The sequence below is a fragment of the Taudactylus pleione genome, unplaced genomic scaffold, assembly GCF_031769625.1.
Source record: "Taudactylus pleione unplaced genomic scaffold, aTauple2 ptg000066l, whole genome shotgun sequence".
NCBI lineage: Eukaryota > Metazoa > Chordata > Amphibia > Anura > Myobatrachidae > Taudactylus > Taudactylus pleione.
In genome coordinates, this window is record NW_028284468.1 from 35,775,303 (window position 1) to 35,796,146 (window position 20,844).

The 20,844-nt window shown below is 42.0% G+C and overlaps 1 protein-coding gene across 2 annotated transcripts in view; it reads right to left on the reverse strand.

Annotated features, from left to right (window-relative positions):
• The window catches only part of TXNDC11 (thioredoxin domain containing 11), an 85,935-nt gene that overhangs the window by 20,080 nt on the left and 45,011 nt on the right, over positions 1 to 20,844 (reverse strand). For both annotated transcript variants that reach the window (XR_015877640.1, XM_088466775.1), the window contains exons 6-8: positions 5,850 to 5,962; positions 4,299 to 4,499; positions 1,870 to 2,632 (exon numbers count right to left, since the gene is read on the reverse strand). Coding sequence is in view for 1 of the 2 variants with exons in the window: in XM_088466775.1 (XP_088322901.1) it covers positions 1,870 to 2,632; positions 4,299 to 4,499; positions 5,850 to 5,962 (1,077 nt within the window). In the remaining variant the exon portion in view is untranslated. The remainder of the gene's footprint in view (positions 1 to 1,869; positions 2,633 to 4,298; positions 4,500 to 5,849; positions 5,963 to 20,844) is intronic.

Consider the following 20,844-nt stretch of genomic DNA (forward strand, 5'->3'; position numbering starts at 1 on the left):
CCCTAATACTTAAATCGGGATGCCGGCGACCGGGATGGTGACTACATCCCATATAAAATGTAGTGTGCGGCTGTCAGATGTAAATTAAATGGAAGAATCCATAGTTTGGTTCATAGTTAAAGGGAAGTGAAAAGCTTTTTTTTTTTTCTTTATTACTTGTTAAGTCAGCAAAAATGGTGAACAACAAATGGACCTGCGCTATATTGATGATCTAAGACCATCCTAAACAGTTAGCAATGAAGCAAACAATCTAACCACAAGAAACATAAGTAAAAAAAAAAAAAAAACATAACTAATGACACTGGACACAACAAAAACAGACCTAAAACATGCAGAAGAAGATAAATGAATTTCTTTCCAAAATATATAGTGAAGTCATAAAAATGGATAACTTTGCAGATGAAGCTATTTTTGGGAACCAAGTACAATGTATTCACATACAATCAATTTTGTTGTATTAAATAATATACTGTAGATCTGAAGTCAGCAAAAAAAAAAAAAAAAAAACCAAACAGTTATATACTATATACTTTATAACAAGGCTATGCGCTTAAGGTGCCCATACACGGCGCGATGAACCGTGTAGGGCGACTTCCGATCAGTCGGCTGACGGATCGTGCTGTCACTGCTGGCAATAGTGCTGTCCCCGCTGACCGCACGATATGCCGGCTCCCCCCCTCCCCTATCTGAATGGGATCGTACATCGCATCCAGATCAGATGAGCCTGCGGGAAGATCTGGGGATGCGGGAGTGCGCAGCACGATACCAGGTACAATATCGTGCCCATACACGGCACGATATAGCACCTTTATTGTGCCGTGTATGGCCACCAATAGACTACTTTTAAATGTTTTTGTCTGTTGAACATTGATCAAGACAAAATTCAGTTTTTGTCAGCAGGTACTCGGGCTACTCACATGTTCTCTACCTTTTCTGCAGCACAAGAGACAGGACTAAGGAAAATAGTTGGAAATTACTACATTTATACATACGGTCTGCTTGTATTTTATCAATTTACTAGCTGATGTCCCCGTGTTTAAATCTTCAAGTTATTAAGTTATCAATGAGTTGGATGTAACTGTCAAAATTTTAAAAATAATTAGTAGCTCTTCCAACACACCCATGAGGAAAGTTCTGCCCGGCGTTACCCTGCCGTTAGAACCGACCGAGACCTCTAACACTCCATTAGACATCCTAGACCAATTGCCACCCCTCTGTGAAGTTTTCATCAAAATCCATCCAGTGGAAGGACCAGAACAGGCTCTCTGGGTCAAAGTTCTGCCCAGTGTACACCAACGGGAGGACCCTAACTGCCCTAATACCTGGCCAGGATCCAAATGGATGACCTTGTGTTTGTTTCACCCTAATAGGTGCAGGGGTGTCCGAATGCATAACCGGACAAACAAACAGACCAATACATTTTATATATAAGATGATACTGTCCTACATGTTAAGCTAGGTTACCACCTAATAGCTAAATTTTACTCAACTACTTCCCAGGGTCCCACCTCCTGCATTGGTCTAATATATACAACTGGCAAAACAGCCAAGTTTTCTAAATGACTGGAGGTTAAATAAATGGAGGGAGGTAAGGGTGCATGAAAAGGACCACTCAGAAGCCTAAATTTCCATGACTGGCTGTCGATTTATTTGCACCCCTTGCAGTGCAACATAGTTTGACCAGGTGCAAAATTATTCTCCACCCCCCCCCCCCCCCATAAAACCAAATTAAGGCTCCTTATGCATTTGCAATAGATCACAAAACACAATGGCTCCATTTCAATGACAGCAATAGCTCTTCTACTTACAGAATTTTATTCCGAGCACCCTTCTACTACTAGATGTACATATATAAAACATGCTCCATACCTAAAGTAGGTCTGACGAGAGGCTGGCTCTGGTTTATGATATAATGGACCTCTTCTTTCAAATCAATGATAGCAGCAAACATCTTCTCCTGTCCAGATCCAGAAGCTCCCAGTCTCTCTGCATACAACCAGGACAAATTGGAATCCAAGAGATACATATTTAAGGTCTTGTTGGTTCTGCACCTGAGGCCAGCAATATGGTCATTAATGAAATTATAGCTGTAAGCTACATCTCTCTTTTCCTCAATGTGAGGCACTATATGGGGAGGAGATTGTCCACTATGGACAGTCCCATGGGAAGAACGTGCAAAGGGCACATTCTCCTGGTTTGAAGTGGAAGCAACAAGTCCTCTACTAATGGTCTGACAACATGCAGTGTAGTAGTAATAGGGACTATAGAAATGTAGAAAGTTGCTGCACTCTCTCACAGTAGACATGAAGTTCATGAAGAATTGTTCTTTGAGGTAGAAAGAATATAAGGCTGCTGTGATGTCCAGAAACTTGCAGTGAGGTAATCTGCTCAGGGTGATCTCCCTTGTCTGATTAATGCACAGCTCACAGACATTTTGAACCCTGGACAGAAGGTGCCACTGAGGAAGGATAACAGTGTTACAACAAGGAAATGGCCTTGAAGCCTCTGCTATAAATGATGATGACTTCACTAATAGGGAATCCAGATGTACTCCAGAATCTTGCTCCTGAAGGATGTGCTTGCTAGAGAAGTTTTCGGTGCAGCCATTGTAACTCAGGGCAACTTTCGTAATCTACAAAATAATAAAATATTACTTATAATTCCACACTTATTAAAATAGAGGGTATTAGGTTTTTTTATTTACTGAAAAGAAAACCTAATAAAAAAAACAAACCCTGCAAACGTTGGGAGTATGATTTAAATCATAGAATGTATGTTTTGGCTTAAAACAAGTACACCCATCATGTTATATACAAGTCATATAGTGTGGTAAGCCAGTATCATACCTGCCAAATATAACAATTTGGGTGGGACTGTCCCCCCCGATTACTACTTTTGTCCCGATATCAGGACACTTGGGAGATGTGTGCCGCTAATGGGGTCCCCTTCAATCACATATCAGAGGCAGGTTTGTGTTGCATTATAGAGAGAGGAGAAGGCGGCTGTGGATGACCCAGCACTTTGAAAAAAGTAGGCATGGCCACACCCCTGCATAACGTGACCATGCTCCTTTTCAAGCATGTCCCACTTAGAACCCACTGTCCCAATTACAAAAATCTGTAGGGAGCAGTGGCGTAACTAGGGTCTGTGGAGCTCAGGGCAAGATGAAAAAGGGCCCCCCAAAAAATGAGCGTCGCCACGTCACAAAGGGCATGGCCTCTGAAAAACGGGCATGTCAACATAACACGCCACCATTTCTCGTCACTCTGGGAACATTCCATTCCATATGCACCTTAATGTCCCCAGTGGTATGTAGTCAGGAAGCCGATGGTCGAAATGCCGACCGCTGGCTTCCAGACTGTCAAATCCCGACAGGGGTCTAATGATAGGCGTCGAAATCCTGACGCCTATCATTATCCCTACGCCGGGAGCCCAGCATACCGAACAAAGGTAGGCCGGGCAGCGGGGCTTTAGGGTAGGGGCTCCCAGGGGGCACTTGGGGTTAGGCACCCCCCGGTAGGGTTGGAGTTAGGCTAGGAGAAGGGAGGGTTAGGGTTAGGCACCCCCCCCCTGGAGGGTTAGGTTTAGGCACAGAGGTTAGGGTTAATTTACTTACCAAGTCGGGATCTTCACTTCTGGTCTTCCGGCGTCGGGATTTGAACCACCGGACTGATTCAGTCCCCAGTAGTAGTGTGCTTTATACAGTGCCCCCAGTAGTAGTGCCCCTTAAACATAAAGACACAACACAATACTTACCTGAAGCTCCACTACTACACCCGCCGCCATCCGACTGCTCCGTCCTCGCGCTGAGCAATATGGGAGAGATGTCATGACATCTCTCTCTTCACCACTCCGGGAGCCAGAAGGCGGAGCTCTGGAGTGAGCTCCAGCCACCGGCTGCAGGAAAGGAGTTTTTGGGCACCGGCTGGTGACAAAATCTCAGTGGGCGCCTGGCAAAATGAAGTAGGCAGCATCGGCGCTTCTCCAGCGCGGCGCTGGCCCTGGGTGAAGCAGCTAATAAGAATCTGCCTGACATATTGGCTGCTCCTGGATGGATGAATGGATGGATGGATGGCTAGATGATTGCCAATAATGTTCAGATATGTAAAATCAGGTGTACTTTTTTCTCACAAGACTGTATAAGCTAGAGTAAATCATTTTCTAACCTCTCTAGTATGAAGTAAGCACATAAACAATCAAGTAGAAGAGACATTCAATTTATTTTTTTTTGGGCTTCTCAAATAGATCTTTGGTAATCTGTCCTCATCAATAACCGCTCTAAATTTGCATTAACTAACCTCGTCCAGTAGTGGCTGTTTTTCGGCTAATGGGTTAAAGGGTATGAACAGGAGAAGAGCAGGTCCTTTCTTCAGCTCATTATTCAGTAGAAGACTTTTGCCACCGTGAGGACGCAGCCAGTGCAGTACTGTCTCGCGATTGTCTAGTGCCCACTTGCAGATATTTGGAGCTGTGAAGTTCATTTCTTTGTCTGGGTAGACCTGGCACCCAAAGAGAGAAAATAAAATAAAATGACTCATTGTAAAAATGTTTATTTTCTATCCAACATCACTTCACCTTAACGCATCAAATCAGAATATGTCCAGCGGTAACTGGGGGACGGTTATTTATAAACTGGAAACATTTGGAGGCCCTGTACTTTACATTGTATTTTCACATTTTACATAGTACCTTTGCACAATCCCTCCCTACACTGATCTAAAACTCAATTAAACTTCTGACCGCTACTTCCTCCAAACTTAAAAATAAAAAGGAAATGGAACAGTGTCCAGTGTGCCAAGTTCCAGGTTCATTACCTTTAGTTTAATCTGAAGATATTTATGAACTTTTTTTATCTTCTGCATTAGATACTGGACAACGTTCTGCAAGCAGTCTTGACATTACTGCAGTCCTCGAATGCTAATCTGGCGGGATGTAGTTAATTTGCCGGCGTTCGGGATGCCGGCCGTCTAAATCCCGACACCTGAATCCCGAACCACGTCTAAAGGCCGGCGCCAGAATCCAGACATGGTATGAGATGATGATGTATGGATCCTGACGGCGGCTCTCTGAATGATGGTACAGCAGGTAAGTATAGTTTTACACCATGGGGGTGGGGGGTTAGGGTTAGGCACCACTGGGTAGTGGGTTAGGTACTAAGGGGGGAGGGTTAGGCACTAACGGTAAGGGTTCCTGGGGCGGGCGGGCGGGAGCAGATATAGCGCTCTCACGCTCAGAGAGTTGTACCCATCTGGAAAGACGCAGTGCCCTAAAACACCCATGTGACACTTTCCTAAACTGTAGTTTACTCTGAAAGAAAAAGAACTTGAAATAACCCCAGTATAACTGGCTGTGATTTCTATAGAATTCCATGGCAAGGCAGGGGATCGCCACCAATGGAGGAGGATGATAAAGAATGTCTGTAGGAAGGGGAGACATTATTGTAACACATTCTTTGTCTAGTTCGTGAAAGTCATCTAAGGTTTCTTGGGATGCTAAATAGTGTTATATTATTTTCTATTATTTTAAGTTATCCTGGTTTAATGATTTTGGAGGAGGCACTGTTATACAAATTATAAAGGTATATTGTTTATTTATAAAGCACCAATCATATTAAACAGTCCCGAAGAGAAAATATGTAATCATTCACAACAGTCCCTGCTCTGGTGAACTTACATGCTATATTCACTAACACACACTAGGGGATAAATGCAGGGGCCTCTTAAGAGAGGAGAGGGCCCGTGTGCATTCATGGTGTCTTACATCAAAGGCAGAATAACTATTTTGTTCAGCTGTTGTAACTACGTGTTTACAGACACTATAAACCTTTTATTTTTATATCAAGCACTTACTAGCGAGGAATTTAGATTTCGGTGCAAGTAAACACTTCCCGGATGGGTGAGGGAGACCTCTTTCGCAAGTTTTCGATCAGTGATGATCCCAAATCGGATTGTTTCTATGTAATCTGAAAGAAAAGCCATATAAGAAATGTAAGCGATTGCTAGTAGATGATAAATATGGTACAGGGTTGCTGGTTATTAGCAGCATATGCCTATCTAGCTTTCCTTGTGGTTAAAAGGATTTCACATATGTATTCGTTCAGAAACACAATGCACTCTTTAATAGAATCCACACCCTTGTAAAGTTACATTTGGTTATACAATTTGTCTGGATAGTACAGTATTTTTATTCCAGACATGTGCTGAAACTGAGCTTTTCATCACCATGCAAACACTTTACCACCTGGAAATATGACTTTTGCAAAATGGTTATAACAGATTATATATGTAACATTGCAACACATGAATAGTACGCGGAAAACATGTTAAAACACATCTTTAAAAAAGAAACAAAATCATTGCATTCAATTTCATTCACTTTTCACAGTATTGTATGCTGAATTTTGTGTTTCACCTTCGTAAGAGAGAAATCCATTGACGTCACAATCTATCCCCTGCCAATGATAACCAGGAAGATCTTTCATGCACTCCGTAACCGGGATCTAATATTAGCCAACATGATGGTTATTAGATTCAAGATACACTTAATCTATTAGTGCCAGCTGGTGTACCATCCCTGCACACACTGTATCAGTTTTGACATTTTTCAGAGGTTTGCTTCTACATAGAGTACGTTCTATGGGTAAACAGTCGGTAAGCCGGCAGACGCAATGCCGACCGCCGGCTTCCCGACTGCTAAATCCCGGCAAGGGTTAAAATGACAGGCTACGAGATTTTACCTACGCTGGGAGACCGGCGCCCGGCATCCCGATCGAAGTTAGGTTTAGGGCCCCCCAGGGGATATAGGGTTAGGCACCCCCCCCCCCCCCCGGAGGTTAGGGTCAGGCTTAGGCACCCCCCCAGGCGACAGGTTTAGACGGCGGGGAAGGGGAGGTTAGGTTTAAGCACTTAGATGGGGGATTAAGGTTAGGCACTTGGGGGGGTTTAGGGTTAGGCACCCCTAAGGGAGGGTTAAAGGGTAGAATAGGTTAGTTTATACTCACCTTCTGACGTTCGGAATTTCCACCTGTGTCGGGCTGCCGTTGCCGGGATTTGAACCATGCGGCCGGTGGTAAATCATACCGAATCTATGGTGTCTTACATCAAAGGCAGAATAACTATTTTGTTTAGCTGTTATAACTACGTGTTTACAGAGACTATAAACCTTTTATTTTTATTGCCCATTTGTTTAAAAGTAAACATTAGCTTTTCCAGCTTTAGTATGTACATGTTGGGCTACAACACCAGAAAAATTAAAAGAAAACTGCGCTGGAAATAAAATCAACCAACAATTAACACTGTCTGTGTAGTTTATTACTTACAGCATTAACATGTTCTTAAAAAACGACACACTAACTGCAGGGCTGAATCTAGAATTTTTGTCACCCGGGACAAGCAAAAATTTGTCCGCACTGATGCTCGGTCTTCTTGCGCCTTGCTACCACTGTGGGGTCCCGCCGGCTCTGTTGGTAAGGCGGCTGTGGAAAGCTGTTTGGATATTACTGCTGTGGTCCTCAATTAGCCGCGGTATAGCAGGAGCCAACAATTAGTTTAGTAAGGCGGCGTTCTTAGTGATCACAAGTCCTTCAATCCTGCTAATGGTGGTAATAAGCCTCCTCCACTCAGGAGGACATAATCATAACTCTTTAGAGCAGCTGGAGAGATTTGGATCAGTTACTATGTTGGGCTACAATACTTGCCTACACTGTCTTGATCTCTGTCCCTTCATTCCCTCATCGCCATCCAAAGCACTACTTATCATTCATGTGTGCCGCGACGTGTGAGGACTGGACTGAGGGGCAGTCAGAACAGAATGTGGAGGTAAGTATCTGACTCTTCTTGTCATGTTGCAGATGTGGGAAGTGGGACTAGGGCTGCTTTGTTCTTTGGTTACTTTCTTCCATTGATTAGAATATTTATTTAGCTGTAAGATAATCCTTCACAACGTTATGTAATTATGTTAGTTATGTTGCCTCCTTGTTTTTTTTTTTATTTCTGGCTGTGCAAGTTTCTCTCAGAAGATATAGGAAGATTATTTGAGTGCATTTGTCACCTAGGGGTAAATTTACTAAGATTCGAGTTTGGTCAAGTTAGCATTCTCTGGAGAGTTTAAGCATTTTTTTCCTTGTCTGGTACGAATCGGATCACTCGCTTTTTTGTTTTGCCAAGTCCGGGGATTCTATGGAGAACAACGCAAGGACAGAGGTGAGCATAGCATTTTTTTTTTCAGGTACCCCTATTGGATTCTACTAGTGAATGTGACAGACGACGGGCAGCAGGTAAGTATGTGTGAATGGGGTAGGTAGGGATATGTAATAAAGTTATACTTTACATGGTGTGGAGTGTTGTGGTTATTTAACTATTTATTTTACAGCGGGGGTACGAGTTCCCACAAGTGTCAAAGGGCAGGCACACTGGCACCTGTAGTTCCACAGTAAAAAAAAAAAAACAATCGATTTATAATATTTAACAATACTATTACCTCTGTACCCACAGCCCAGGGGTGCGGTGGAAGAGCCCCAGCCTTCAGACTAAGCCTGGGGTGCTTGGAAGAGGGAGACTCCTTTATTCACACCCCAAGCCGGTTAGCCCAAGCTGGGGTCTCCCACCTCCCGAGACCCCAGCTTGGGCTAACCGGCTTGGGGTGTGAATGCTTTGGCTGGGGCGACCTGGCGATGGGGTCCCCTAGCTGTGGCATTACACCCCAGCCGGATTGAGTCTGGTGCTGGTTTTAAATATAAGGGGACCCCTACGCAATTTTTCCCCCTATTTTTAAAATCAGGACAGGCTCAGCAGCCAGGTGCTGGTTCCTAAAATACAGGGGGACCAAATTAATTTTTTCCCTGTATTTTTAGTAACTAGGACTGGCTGAGCAGCCTGGGGCTGGTTATGCTTTGTTTAGAGGGGAGGGGAACCCTATGTAATTTTTTATTTACATTTAACCTTTTTTTTTTTTTTTTTTTTTTTACAGGTACAACACAAGCAGCCTTCACATATCTCACTGATATGTGCAGGCTGCTTGTTTGGGAGAGTTTGGCAGAGAGAAAACACTGCAATCACGGGTGAGTAATCTCATCTAAACTTGCTACTTGGGGGAGACATCTCAATCTTCTTCACCATCGGCCAACTCACTCTCAGCTACACTCACTTCTTAGTAAATTTGTGAGTTTCTGAAGCATCAAATCACCAGAGTTTCAGCGATGCTAATCGAGTTGAAAAAAAAAAACTTGATCAGACTCTATTCTTCGTAAATTCCCCCCATACTTTCATTTTGTGAGCTCAGCATGATGGGAGAACCTCTGTTCTTGCTCCGTGGGGTTGGGGGGGGCGGAGTGGGGGGGGGGGGGAAGGGGGGTGGTTCCTGCCTATTATGTCAGTCCCGGGCTCCACAATTTCTGATGGCGGGCCTGCACATGACCGACCACGTTTTATAGACTGTAACCAAGAGTGTGTTATAAAATGTCTGTAAGATACAAATATTTAATGCTAGCTCCTACTTTGCCTTTTTATTTAGCGTTAATCAAACAGACACTTTTTCTTATGTTAACAAACACAGAAATTGGTTTACATCAACCATCACTTATTGGAAAGATGCCAGAAAAGTCTGCAGCGTCAAACTGGTACTGTATAACAAATCATATATAAAAATAGGGGGTGAAAAGGCTCCACTTGCCTTGGTTTACAATCTAGGAGATGAATGCATTGAACAAAAATATTTCCCTGCTCAGCTTGCCCTTGGCTCTTTTAGAAAACATCTTCCATAAAGAAACTCTGGTGCTGTGTAATATGCATTTCAAATGTATTTAGCTTTTTATTATACTTGGGAGGAGCCACTTTAAACAGCATGTGGTTTCTGTCCGACTGCTCTCTGATGAATTCATCTTTATTTTGTCTTTAATAATGCAACCTCTGATCATTCAACATTCCAAAAAGGTCTCAGGTAACTGTTTTCCACAACAATTATCAGGTATGAAATCTCCAAATAGAGGATGGTTTATCTTCCCTGACAATCTAGCTATGAAACAAGCCAGTCCAAAACACGCTTCAAACAGAATGGTCTTTTGAGATCAATCTCTGCACTATTTTATAGGTTTATCATGTGTCTGGTCAATGGGCAGTGACCTTAACCCTTGATATAAGACTGAATACTATTATTTTTAGGATTCTGTGGTCAATTTTAACCTGTTTGAAAGCGGAGTTACAATAAGATACCACTAATCATCTACTGTAACTTTTTTTTATGGATATCTTTTCCTGGTACAGTATCTACACTATCGAAACAGATATATAGGCCATCTATAAAATATCCCATGGTTGTATGCTTAGGATTGTTTATGGACAATCTCGGGTCTTTTGAGATCAATCTCTATACAGTATTATATGCATACTCAGATAGAGGGGTTGTGACTTCAACTCTTGACATAAGACTGAATTCTACTATACCTGGGATACGGTTTCTCATTAATGATTTCATGTGTACATGTACTTTTGTTTGTCTTGCGAGTCTTTTTCAGTGAATTAAAAGTTTTAATATAGTATACATAAGAGTACATCATAAAATAGTTATTTTATTTGTTGCCATCAGGCTATAGTTATTACTCTTGGGAGCATCCCCGGCTAGAGTTAGAATTGCTCCTTATTATTCAATTACATGATGTTATTAATAACTATATGTTTGCGATATACCGGTTTCTATGAATTTCACTTCTTAGTGAGAACCAGTGCACTTACCTTCCCCTGCTTCTCCAAGACTAGATACATTTCTCCTAAAAAGTTAAAAAGGTTTATAATCTGCAGTGTTGACAGGATATGTGGTGTCAGAAATTCTAAAACTTGATCAGACAGAAGACTAAAGCCAAGTGCACGAGTATTAATTAGATCATTCTCTACTCTATACCATTTTTGAGAGATGAACAAATTATGACGCGCTCAGAGCATCACCTGAAGAAACAGGGAGTAGATTCATATCCCTTCAGGAGGGCAGAGGTGAAAACATACAAGATTATTTTATGAGTCCCAGGTGGAATTCCCTACTGCACTAGAGGTAGACCCTCCAATGTGATCCCTTCTATCAGGTACACAATGCTCTGCTACTGGACTTCCCTCTTGATTTATGATTGCAGTCACCTGTGTTGAACTAGTTTATTGTTGAGAAGGCCGTTTCGGTAGAGGTGACTGCAATCATTAATCAAGAGGGAAGTCCAGGAGCAGAGTATTTTGTACCTGATACAAGGGGTCATGTTGGAGGGTCTGCAGTGGGCAAGATAACATCTGGGGGAAGTAGTTTGGGTAGTAAGTGCGGAGATACGTCTTTGCCAATGAACCAGACTCTTATCTCTTAGTAAATATACAAGAACATTAGATATACAAATAGTTCTGGATGGGAGTATCAATATGCCAGCATCTGCATATTAGGATTGATTGTGACCAGATAAAACTACTTCTAAATAAATTTTGTGGGGGTTCAGTTGGGACCCTGCATATCGTAGAATTGGCCGCTGACTTAAGGTGCGTATCCACTATGCGATTAAACTGGCCGATTGAACGATAACATCGTTAATGTTCAATCGCTTGTTAATCATCCGCAAATCGGGCAGTTTAAAGTAAAAAACGACCAGCGCTGCGTGTGCCCGCTGGTCGTTTTTGACATCTATCATCGCCCGAATATGCTAGTCAACCTGACGATAACGTCAGGTTGAGCATGTACGGGGATGATTGCTGTGCCTTCACTGAACGTTCAGTGTAAGCACATCACAGAGTGTGAAATGACTGCATGATTACAATGTCGTAATCGTGCTCTCATTTCACAGTCGGCAAGTGGACGTGTGGCATAACTCTCCAGTCTGCAGAGAAAGGGACTACTCTCAGTACGGAAGGAGATCCACTTTTCCTGTTAAATTACTAGCCCATGTGGTAACAGGAGGGTTTTATTTTGTTCCCCATTTTCCATTGTGACAGCATGGATACAGAAAGAAAAATCACAGTGGAAGTTCCACGGGAAGAAATCTGGTATATGTGAGAAAAGAAGGTTTATCGCTGTAGTAAGCAGGTCTGACTGACTATTAATTACCGGCTATAAAAAGGAAATAAAAAAAACATTAAGGAGTTGGTTAGGTCAGAAGTGCATTACACTAGTTAAAATGATGTTGTTTCTCCAAGTTAAACACTAGGGTTATCCAGATTAGAGTTACCATCTGCAAAGTGCAGGGAGGCATCAGACTCAATGAGGGAGGAATTGGAGAGGGCAAATCCTGTTACCAGCTGTCATGGAAATAGACTATGCTGAATAATAAAAATTTTTTATTTACTTAAAGCAATATATTTATTATAGAGCAATCTGACACACTGAAGATGGCTCTCCCCACAGCAGTGGTTTGTATGCCCTTAACACTGACTTTATTTATAATACAAACTGATGCACAGCACGTAATAAAAACTAGCCAGCACAACAATTACAGATATATTATGAGAAGAAAAACAGTCTATAAAGAACACAAATGAAATGTTAAATGTATTTTACAAACTCATTACTGATAAACAGCACAACATAAAGATTGATAAAAACATAATTGGTTTTCTGAGAACAAAGGTCAAATTACATTAACCTTGCTTTAGATACATTTCTGTTCATGCATTCCTTCTTCTAACTATGCTAATAGAAATCATTTGTTCATCATTTTCACTATGTTATATCTAACTTCTGTAATTAACCCTAAAAGGCCCCATACATGGTGCGATTCAAAGCTGGTAAGATGTGTAGTACGATTGCCCTTGAAATTCTTCCCTTGAAATTCTTCAGCTAATGTGGTCAAATGGTGTACGATTGATCGTTACGATCTTCCAATACGATGCATAGAAGTGTATTACACATTGTACTCAAAATCGTAGATCTCAGTTTTGTAGTAAGATCTATGATCCAACTATACGACTGCAGAGACGCGCATCGGCATCGTAAGCACACAGAAAATACACACGATGTGCACAATTGATCATTACGATTGATCGAAATCGTGCAAAAAAAAAAATAAAAAAATCGCACAGTGTATGGGCCTCATAAGACAGCTGTTGCGCTTATAAGGTCTTAACGCCACCAGGACAACGGACAACTGAGGGAAATGAGGGAGGCCCAGTGTGTGGAGGATTGGTGATGATCGGGTAACTGGGTGGAAGATCGATAGTCAATAGGTTTACACTGGATGGTCAACAGGCAACATATCAACTGACAAATGGTCAGCAGTGCAGAAGGTCGATAGGGTTAAAAGGTTGACACAAAAATGGTCAACATGTTTATTTTTAAGGTAATGGTTAGGGTTAAAGCACTTGGGGGAGGGTTAGGCTTCCAGAGGTGACAGTTACGGACTAGGGAGAGGGTAAGGATTAAATGAAAAATAAAAAAATGTTAACCTACTGCCTGTCGACCATCTGGTGTCGACCTACTGCCTGTCGATCCATTATATCACACCCAAGAAGAGAACATAAATTTTGGTGCCAAGAACTATTCAGGATTGAATTAAGGGAAAGAGAAAAATCCAGGCCGTAAACTATCTATGCCAAATCTTTGAAGGCAGTCCTTATAAAAAGGAAGACAGTGGTAAAATTTGGGATCGTTGTCTAATGATTGTAATTTAAGCCAGTGGCACATTTAAGAAAACTGTGCTCCCTTTTTAATGAAATAGGGGACAGCCAATTTATTTATTTATTCTTTTTAAAGCCAAATATTGACTCTACATATGTTGCCAGATTGTTAATATGGCTAGAAAAATGTTAGAGACAAGAGAACAAAATTACCTTTCTTACCAGTCCTACAAAAAATAAATAAATGCTGTTGATTACATTCTATATGCTTACACAGTCAGTAGGGATTTCTAATGCCGTTAAGAGTAGTCTGGCTGAAATCCTAGACAGTGGGCCTGATTCAGAGCCGCTCGTAAACGGCCGCTCGTTCGCTCTGAGCGATGTTCGCACATCTGCGCATGCGTATGGGTCGTAATGTGCATGCGCCAACCAGTCAGTGCGGTCGGAAATCGAGCGCTCGCAAAATAGCGAGTGCCTGCTAATTTGAGTGACAGGATGAGGCGTTTGTGGGTGGTAACAGGGGAAGGTGCTTGAAAACGGGGAGTGGAGATCCGAACGCAGGTGTGCCAAACGGTCAAAACGGGCGTTTTAAGGGTGTGCATAATTAACAAAGCAGCATCATCGGCCATGTCACTTGGTAGTCTCTTAGCCTGAACTGTTCGCATGATTGCGGTAGGAAAATCCTACCACAAGCACTGCGAGCAGTTCAGACGTCTTTCGATGTACTCGATTAATCTAATAAATAGCGGAGATGACGTAGGATGCGAGCGGCCAGGGGGCGTCTTTACAAAATAGCGAGTACGTTTCGTTCGCTCACTCAGACATAGAGGCGTCAACAGACCGCAAAGAGCGAGCGCTCAATTTAAATAGCCGGCCCCTTTTTCTGAACGAGCGAGCGCAAATAGCGTCCGGCTCTGAATCAGGCCCAGTGTGCGCATGTGGTTCTAACACTAGGCTTTGTGCAGGGAATAGAAATCAACAAATAAGATAAAAGCCAGTAGGCGCTGGCTATTCCTATATATCCATAAAAGCATTGATGGGCTGGCTTCAGCAGCTGTTCTAATTTAGACTCTGCAGACTGAAGGCCCCCATACATCAGCAATCGTTTGTTGCAGTTCTGCAATTTGCAGATGATTGTGTATAAAAATTAGAGACCCTCGTGTTTTAGTTTTGGATCTGGATCTCCCCTGGTTTTGGATCTGAATCTGGTTTTGGTTTTTTTTTCCTTGGCGTTTTGGTTTTGGATCTGGATTTTTTTTCTACAAAAAAAAAAAACAGCTAAAATCACATAAAATTGGCCTTTTTTTGTTCCTACAGTATTAACCTCAATAACATTTATTTCGACTCATTTCCAATCAATTTTGGTTACCTCACAGCTCACAATATTGATTTTTTTCATCTAGTTAAAGAGCCAAAAGGTTCCATCCAGCTTGCTGGCTCAAAACTGAGCGATATAATTATTAAAAGAGTTGAGGACTGCGCAAAGATGATGGTTGGGATACCCTTGAGGATTGAAGGCATGTGCCTTCATAGAGGACAAGGAAGTTGACAGCCTTGCATTATCATGATGACTGCTGGCGGCAGCTACAACATGTGGTGATTGGCCTTGCTCTCCTGTCATGTGACAGCCCTCCATATTTTCTGCGGTCTTGAAGCAGTGTCACAAGCACCAATAGTGTAGCCAAGGTGCGGTTACAAAATAACACACGTGCAGTCGTGCGCACACAAACAAAAAAAAATATATAGAGACTTTTTTTTCGGGTCCTGAACTTGGGCCAAGAGCACAGAGCAGCACTAGGTTGCGTTGCTGAATCTTGTGCAGCCAAGCCTAACACGCACAGAAAATAAATAGACTAAAGACACTTTTTTGGGGATGGGGTGTTCGGGTCCAGAACTTGGGCCCAGAGCACAGATTGACGACTGGAGTCGGGCAGCACTAGGTTGCGTTGCCCACTTGCTAGATCTTGTGCGGCTAAGCCTCACACGCAGACAATTATTAGAAAAAAAAATGTATTCTTATTTTTTTTTTCAGCTTCAGCACTTGGGCCCAGATCACAGATTGATCACGACTGGAGTCGGGCAGCACTAGGTTGCAACTTGCGTTGCTGGCTGGATCTTGTGCGGTACTGCGGTTAAGCCTAACACACACGCACAGAAGCATATAAAAGACACTTAGATTTCTTTTTTTTTTTTTTGAGTCCAGAACTTGGGCCCAGATGGACACAGCACCAGCCCAGATGGACACAGAAGACAGCAAAGCACCAGCCCAGAATGGATCAGCAGTCACCAGCCCAGGACACAGCAGACAGCACCAGCACCTCTCCCAGCCCTACACTACCCACACTCCCTGTTCAGTCTCCACATCCGGAGTGAAATGGCGTCCGTCGCGTGGTCCCTTATATACTACATTGATCATAAAGATGAAAGCTCACGAACCGCAAGATTTCAACTCTATGGTTTTGCCTCGATTTGAGAGATCCCAGTAAGGAAGGAACATCCGAGCCGGCTTGGATCCGACTCGGATCTGCTAAATTCGGGTGGGCTCGGATCTCTGAAATTCGAACCCGCTCATCTAATAAAAATCTGCAGCATATGGGCTTCACAGATTGCAACCAAAAAGTGATTGGAATTGGTAAATCAGATTGTCCAACATGTTGGATTTCACCGATCAGTAGGGGCTGTAGATTGCTAGTGTATGGATATGATCAGCAGATTTGCAGACTGTCACTTGAAAAGACCTGTAATATATGGGCGCAGATTGCTAGATTGGGAAATTCTAAAATCGGGCAAACAATCTTCAAAATTGTTCAATTGGGGTTTTCAGATTGCTCATGTATGGGGGCCTTTGGACAGCTTAAAACAATAGAAAAAAAAATGCGCTCTGTCAGTCAGTGCTCATAATGATTGTACCAAATAAAATAGTAAAGAATGTATTGAATTAAAATTTTAATAAAACAACAATGGTGCATGGGTACCAGCAAATAAATAAAATATTTCACATATAAGACACAATAAGTATTGGCAATAATATTAGGAAATATTAAAAGGAATTGAAACAATTTGTTCCTTTTTTCCGTCCATTAAAATAATGTCCAGAGTATTGTAAAGTTAAAGGGGCAGAGAGGCACCGGTCGTTACCGGCACAAGGTAATTTCCGCATTTTTTATGTAAATCCCCTATTCAGCAATGGGATAATGGAGAAGATGAAGCAATTATTTTCTCCATTAATGCCCATCTCGCAGAGTACTGCACTGTATGGATCAGCCAATGATCTCTACAGTGCTTTATCGCTTTTTGCTATTCAGAAAAGCAAAAAGCATTAAATTACTCGATAAATCCTTTATATAATGCCATCTCAGAATGGTGTTATATAAAGAAATAACATAAGTTCCCCGAAAACTGCAGAGGGAAATTTTCCCCATAAGTCCCTGCAGCATCCTGTGACACCGCCCAGTCTCCGTCCCTGCTTTGCGATGACCGCGGACAGGTAAGTCACTCTAGAGCCTGTTAAACCTGCCGAAATTGATTGACATGCGTACACAGGATTTATATTACCCTGTATATTTCTGTGCGATTATATTTAACATTTATATATAAAGGTTAAATATAAAAGCACATAAATATACATGTATACAGGCTAATATAAAGCCTGTGTATACGTCAATCACTTTGGACAGACTGTTCGGAAGCGCATGACTGAGCATGCGCAGTAGCAGAAGGTATTGTTTTCATAAACAGAAACCAATGCCTTCTGTAACATCGCAGGGGCAGCGTGTTACCGCAACCGCTGTCCTTGCTCAAAACAATGCTGAATAGGAGCCATAAATATTTATAATTGCTAAAAAAATCGTGACGATGTTGCCCGTTAATACTCTGGGAAACATCGCCACTATTGCTGAATAGACCCCCTAGTCAGTATTGACGTCAGAATTCTGTGGGAATAAGGTCGGGTCATTCAATCTGGGAGAACAGTTCCTTAAATAAGTGGAATCCGTAGCTGATCAAGTGGCTAGATTCTGCAGACAGTCCAATAGTACAATACTAGGTAAGTGAGCATGTGTTCCGTCCTAAGTCTAATAGCTGTTTCATTTACAGTGCCTTGCAAAAGTATTCACCCCCCTTTGCATTTTTCATGTCTTGTTGCCTCACAACCTGGAATTAAAATGGATTGTTTGAAGGTGTGCATAATTTCATTCACAGAACATGCCTACAACTTTGAAGTTGTTGTTTTTTTTTTATATATTGTGAATCCAACAACATTTAGGACAACATAACAGAAAACTTCAGCGTGCATAACTATTCACCCCCATAAAGTCAGTAGTTTGTCGAGCCACCTTTTGTGGCAATTACAGCTGCAAGTCGCTTTAGACAAGTGTCTATGATCTTGCCACATCTTGCCCCAACGATTTTTGCCCATTCCTCAAGGCAAAACTGCTCCAGCTTCTTCATATTGGATGGTTTCCGCTTGTGAACAGCAATCTTCAAGTCTGACTCAATTGGATTGAGATCTGGGCTTTGACTAGGCCATTCCAACACATTTAAATGTTTCCCCTTAAACCACTCGAGTGTTGCTTTAGCAGTATGCTTCGGGTCATTGTCCTGCTGGAAGGTGAACCTCCGTCCCAGTCTCATATCACAGGCAGACTGAAACCGGTTTTGCTCAAGAATATCCCTGTATTTAGCACTATCCATTTTTCCCTCGACTTGAATCAGTTTCCCAGTCCCTGCTGCTGAAGATCATCCCCACAGCATGATGCTGCCACCACCATGTTTCACTGTGGGGATGGTGTTCTTGGGGTGATGGGATGTGTTGGGTTTGCGCCAAACATAGCGTTTTCCTTGGTGGCCGAAAAGTTACATTTTAGTCTCATCTGACCAGAGCACCTTCCTCCATACATTTGGGGAGTCGCCACATGTCTTTTGGCAAACTCAAATCGTGTCTTCTTATTTTCATCATTAAGTAATGGCTTTTTTCTGGCCACTCTTCCGTAAAGCCCAGCTCTATGGAGTGTACAGCTTATTGTGGTCACATGCACAGATACACCAGCCTCTGCTGTGGAATTCTGCAGCTCCTTCAGGATTACCTTTGGTCTCTGTGCTGCCTCTCTGATTAATGCACTCCTTGCCCGGTCTGTGAGTTTTGGTGGGCGGCCCTCTCTTGGCAGGTTTGTTGTGGTACCATGTTCTTTCCATTTGATGATGATGGATTTGATGGTGCTCTGGGGGATCATCAAAGATTTGGATTTTTTTATTTTTTTTTAAATAACCCAACCCAGAATTGTACTTCTCAACAACCTTATCCCTGACTTGTTTGGAGAGCTCCTTGGTCTTCATGGTGTGATGCCTCTTGCTTAATGGTGTTGCAGCCTCTGGGCCCTTTCAGAAAAGGTGTGTTTATACCGACAGATCACGTGACACTTAGATTTCATACAGGTGGACTTCATTTCACTAATTATGTGACTTCTGAAGGTAACTGGTTGCACCAGAACTTTTGAGGGGCTTCATAGCAAAGGAGGTGATTACATATGCACATGCCAATTTTCAGAAATTTATAAAGATTCTTTTTTAAAATATATTTTTCTCATTTCACTTCACGAAATAAGACTATTTTGTGCAGATCCATCACATAAAATTCAGATGAAAAAAATAAAAATATACAGGTTGTAATGTAACAAAAAAGGTAAAACGCCAAAAGGGGGTGAATACTGTTGCAAGGCACTGTAAACGGTATATCAGTAAGTGTGTAAGGAGCGCTTGTATTTGAAGTATATGCAATGCTGAAACACAAAGTTTATTACAATTTTATGTAATACAAAAAATAAAACATACAATGTTTATATTTCTTTAGGCATAAGTGGTGGGATTGGGCGGCGAGTAATGCCGTGGAGAGTGGTGACTTCAGCTTGATGTTGGAGACACAGGGAGTCTCTAACCAACTGTCCCTACTAATGCCTGGTCTCCTGGCAGCGGTCATGTCCTCAATGTTGCCGAGGCTCGGCATGCTTCTTCTCCCACCGGAGCTTGTCCGGAGCGTCGGAAGTGGTGCGAAGTGACACTTCAGCTTTCAGCAGATGTTTGGTATCCCAGTATCAAACGCATTTTGTGCTGGCATGCTCTGTGTCAAGGATACTAATTTCTGCTTGGGGGTCCATAATTATAGGCAGTGTTTTGAAAAAACTTTATTTAAAAACATAGGCCCTCATTCAGAGCCGTTCGCTATTTGCGGTCGTTCGTTCAAAAACAAGGGGTGGCTATTCAAATGATCCGTTCGCACATTGCAGTCTGTTCACACCTCTAAGTCTGAACGAGCGAGCAAAACATACGCTCGTTTATTTGATAAAAACGCCCCCTGGCCGCTCGCACCATACGTCATGTCCGCTATTTATTAGATTAATCGAGTACATCGTACAGCGTATGAACTGCTCGCTATTCTTGTGTTTGGTTTTTTCAACCGCTATTTTGCGAGCAGTTCTGAGTTAAAAAAAACCAAGTGACGTGGTCAATGACGCTGCTGTATTAATTATGCACTCCCTAAAACGCCCATTTTGACCTTTAAGCACGCCTGCGTTCGAATTCCACTTCCCCGTTTTCAAGCACCTTCCCCTGTTACCACCCACATACGCCTCATTCTGTCACTCAAAATAGCAGGCATTCGCTATATAGCGTACAAACGATTTTCGGCCGCACTGACTGGTTCGCGCATGCGTACTAAAAACCGTACGCATGCGCAGATGTGCGAACATCGCTCGGAACGAGCGTACTGCCGCTAGCGAGCGGCTCTGAATGAGGGCCTATGTTAAAAGAGGAAGGCCTCTACAGATCTTAGGTAAAAAAAAAAAAAAAGGCGGCAAGCACATGCGTGTGCTACTAAAAAGTGCTCAGCATTGCAAATAAATATTAGAGACTATTTCTATATAAATTAGTATATATATATATATATATATATATAAATTAGTATATATATATATATATATATATATATATATATATATTCAGATTATGTAGGGTTATATATGTTAAATGTTGAAAATACAGGATGGCGGTTATAATTAAAAAAAAAAACAACAAAGGTTAAATATTGAATAATGAAATATAGGTTAAAGAATTTTTATGCAATCAGAATTAAAATTTCATAAAAAGGCATTTAGTTCTATATCGATATTGAGGCTCTCGGGTCTTAGGGAATATATTAAAAGGTGCCCATACACGGTAAGATTTTTTTTTTTACCCGATATGGACAGTTTCAACAGGTTGTACAGACCAATCTTATGAA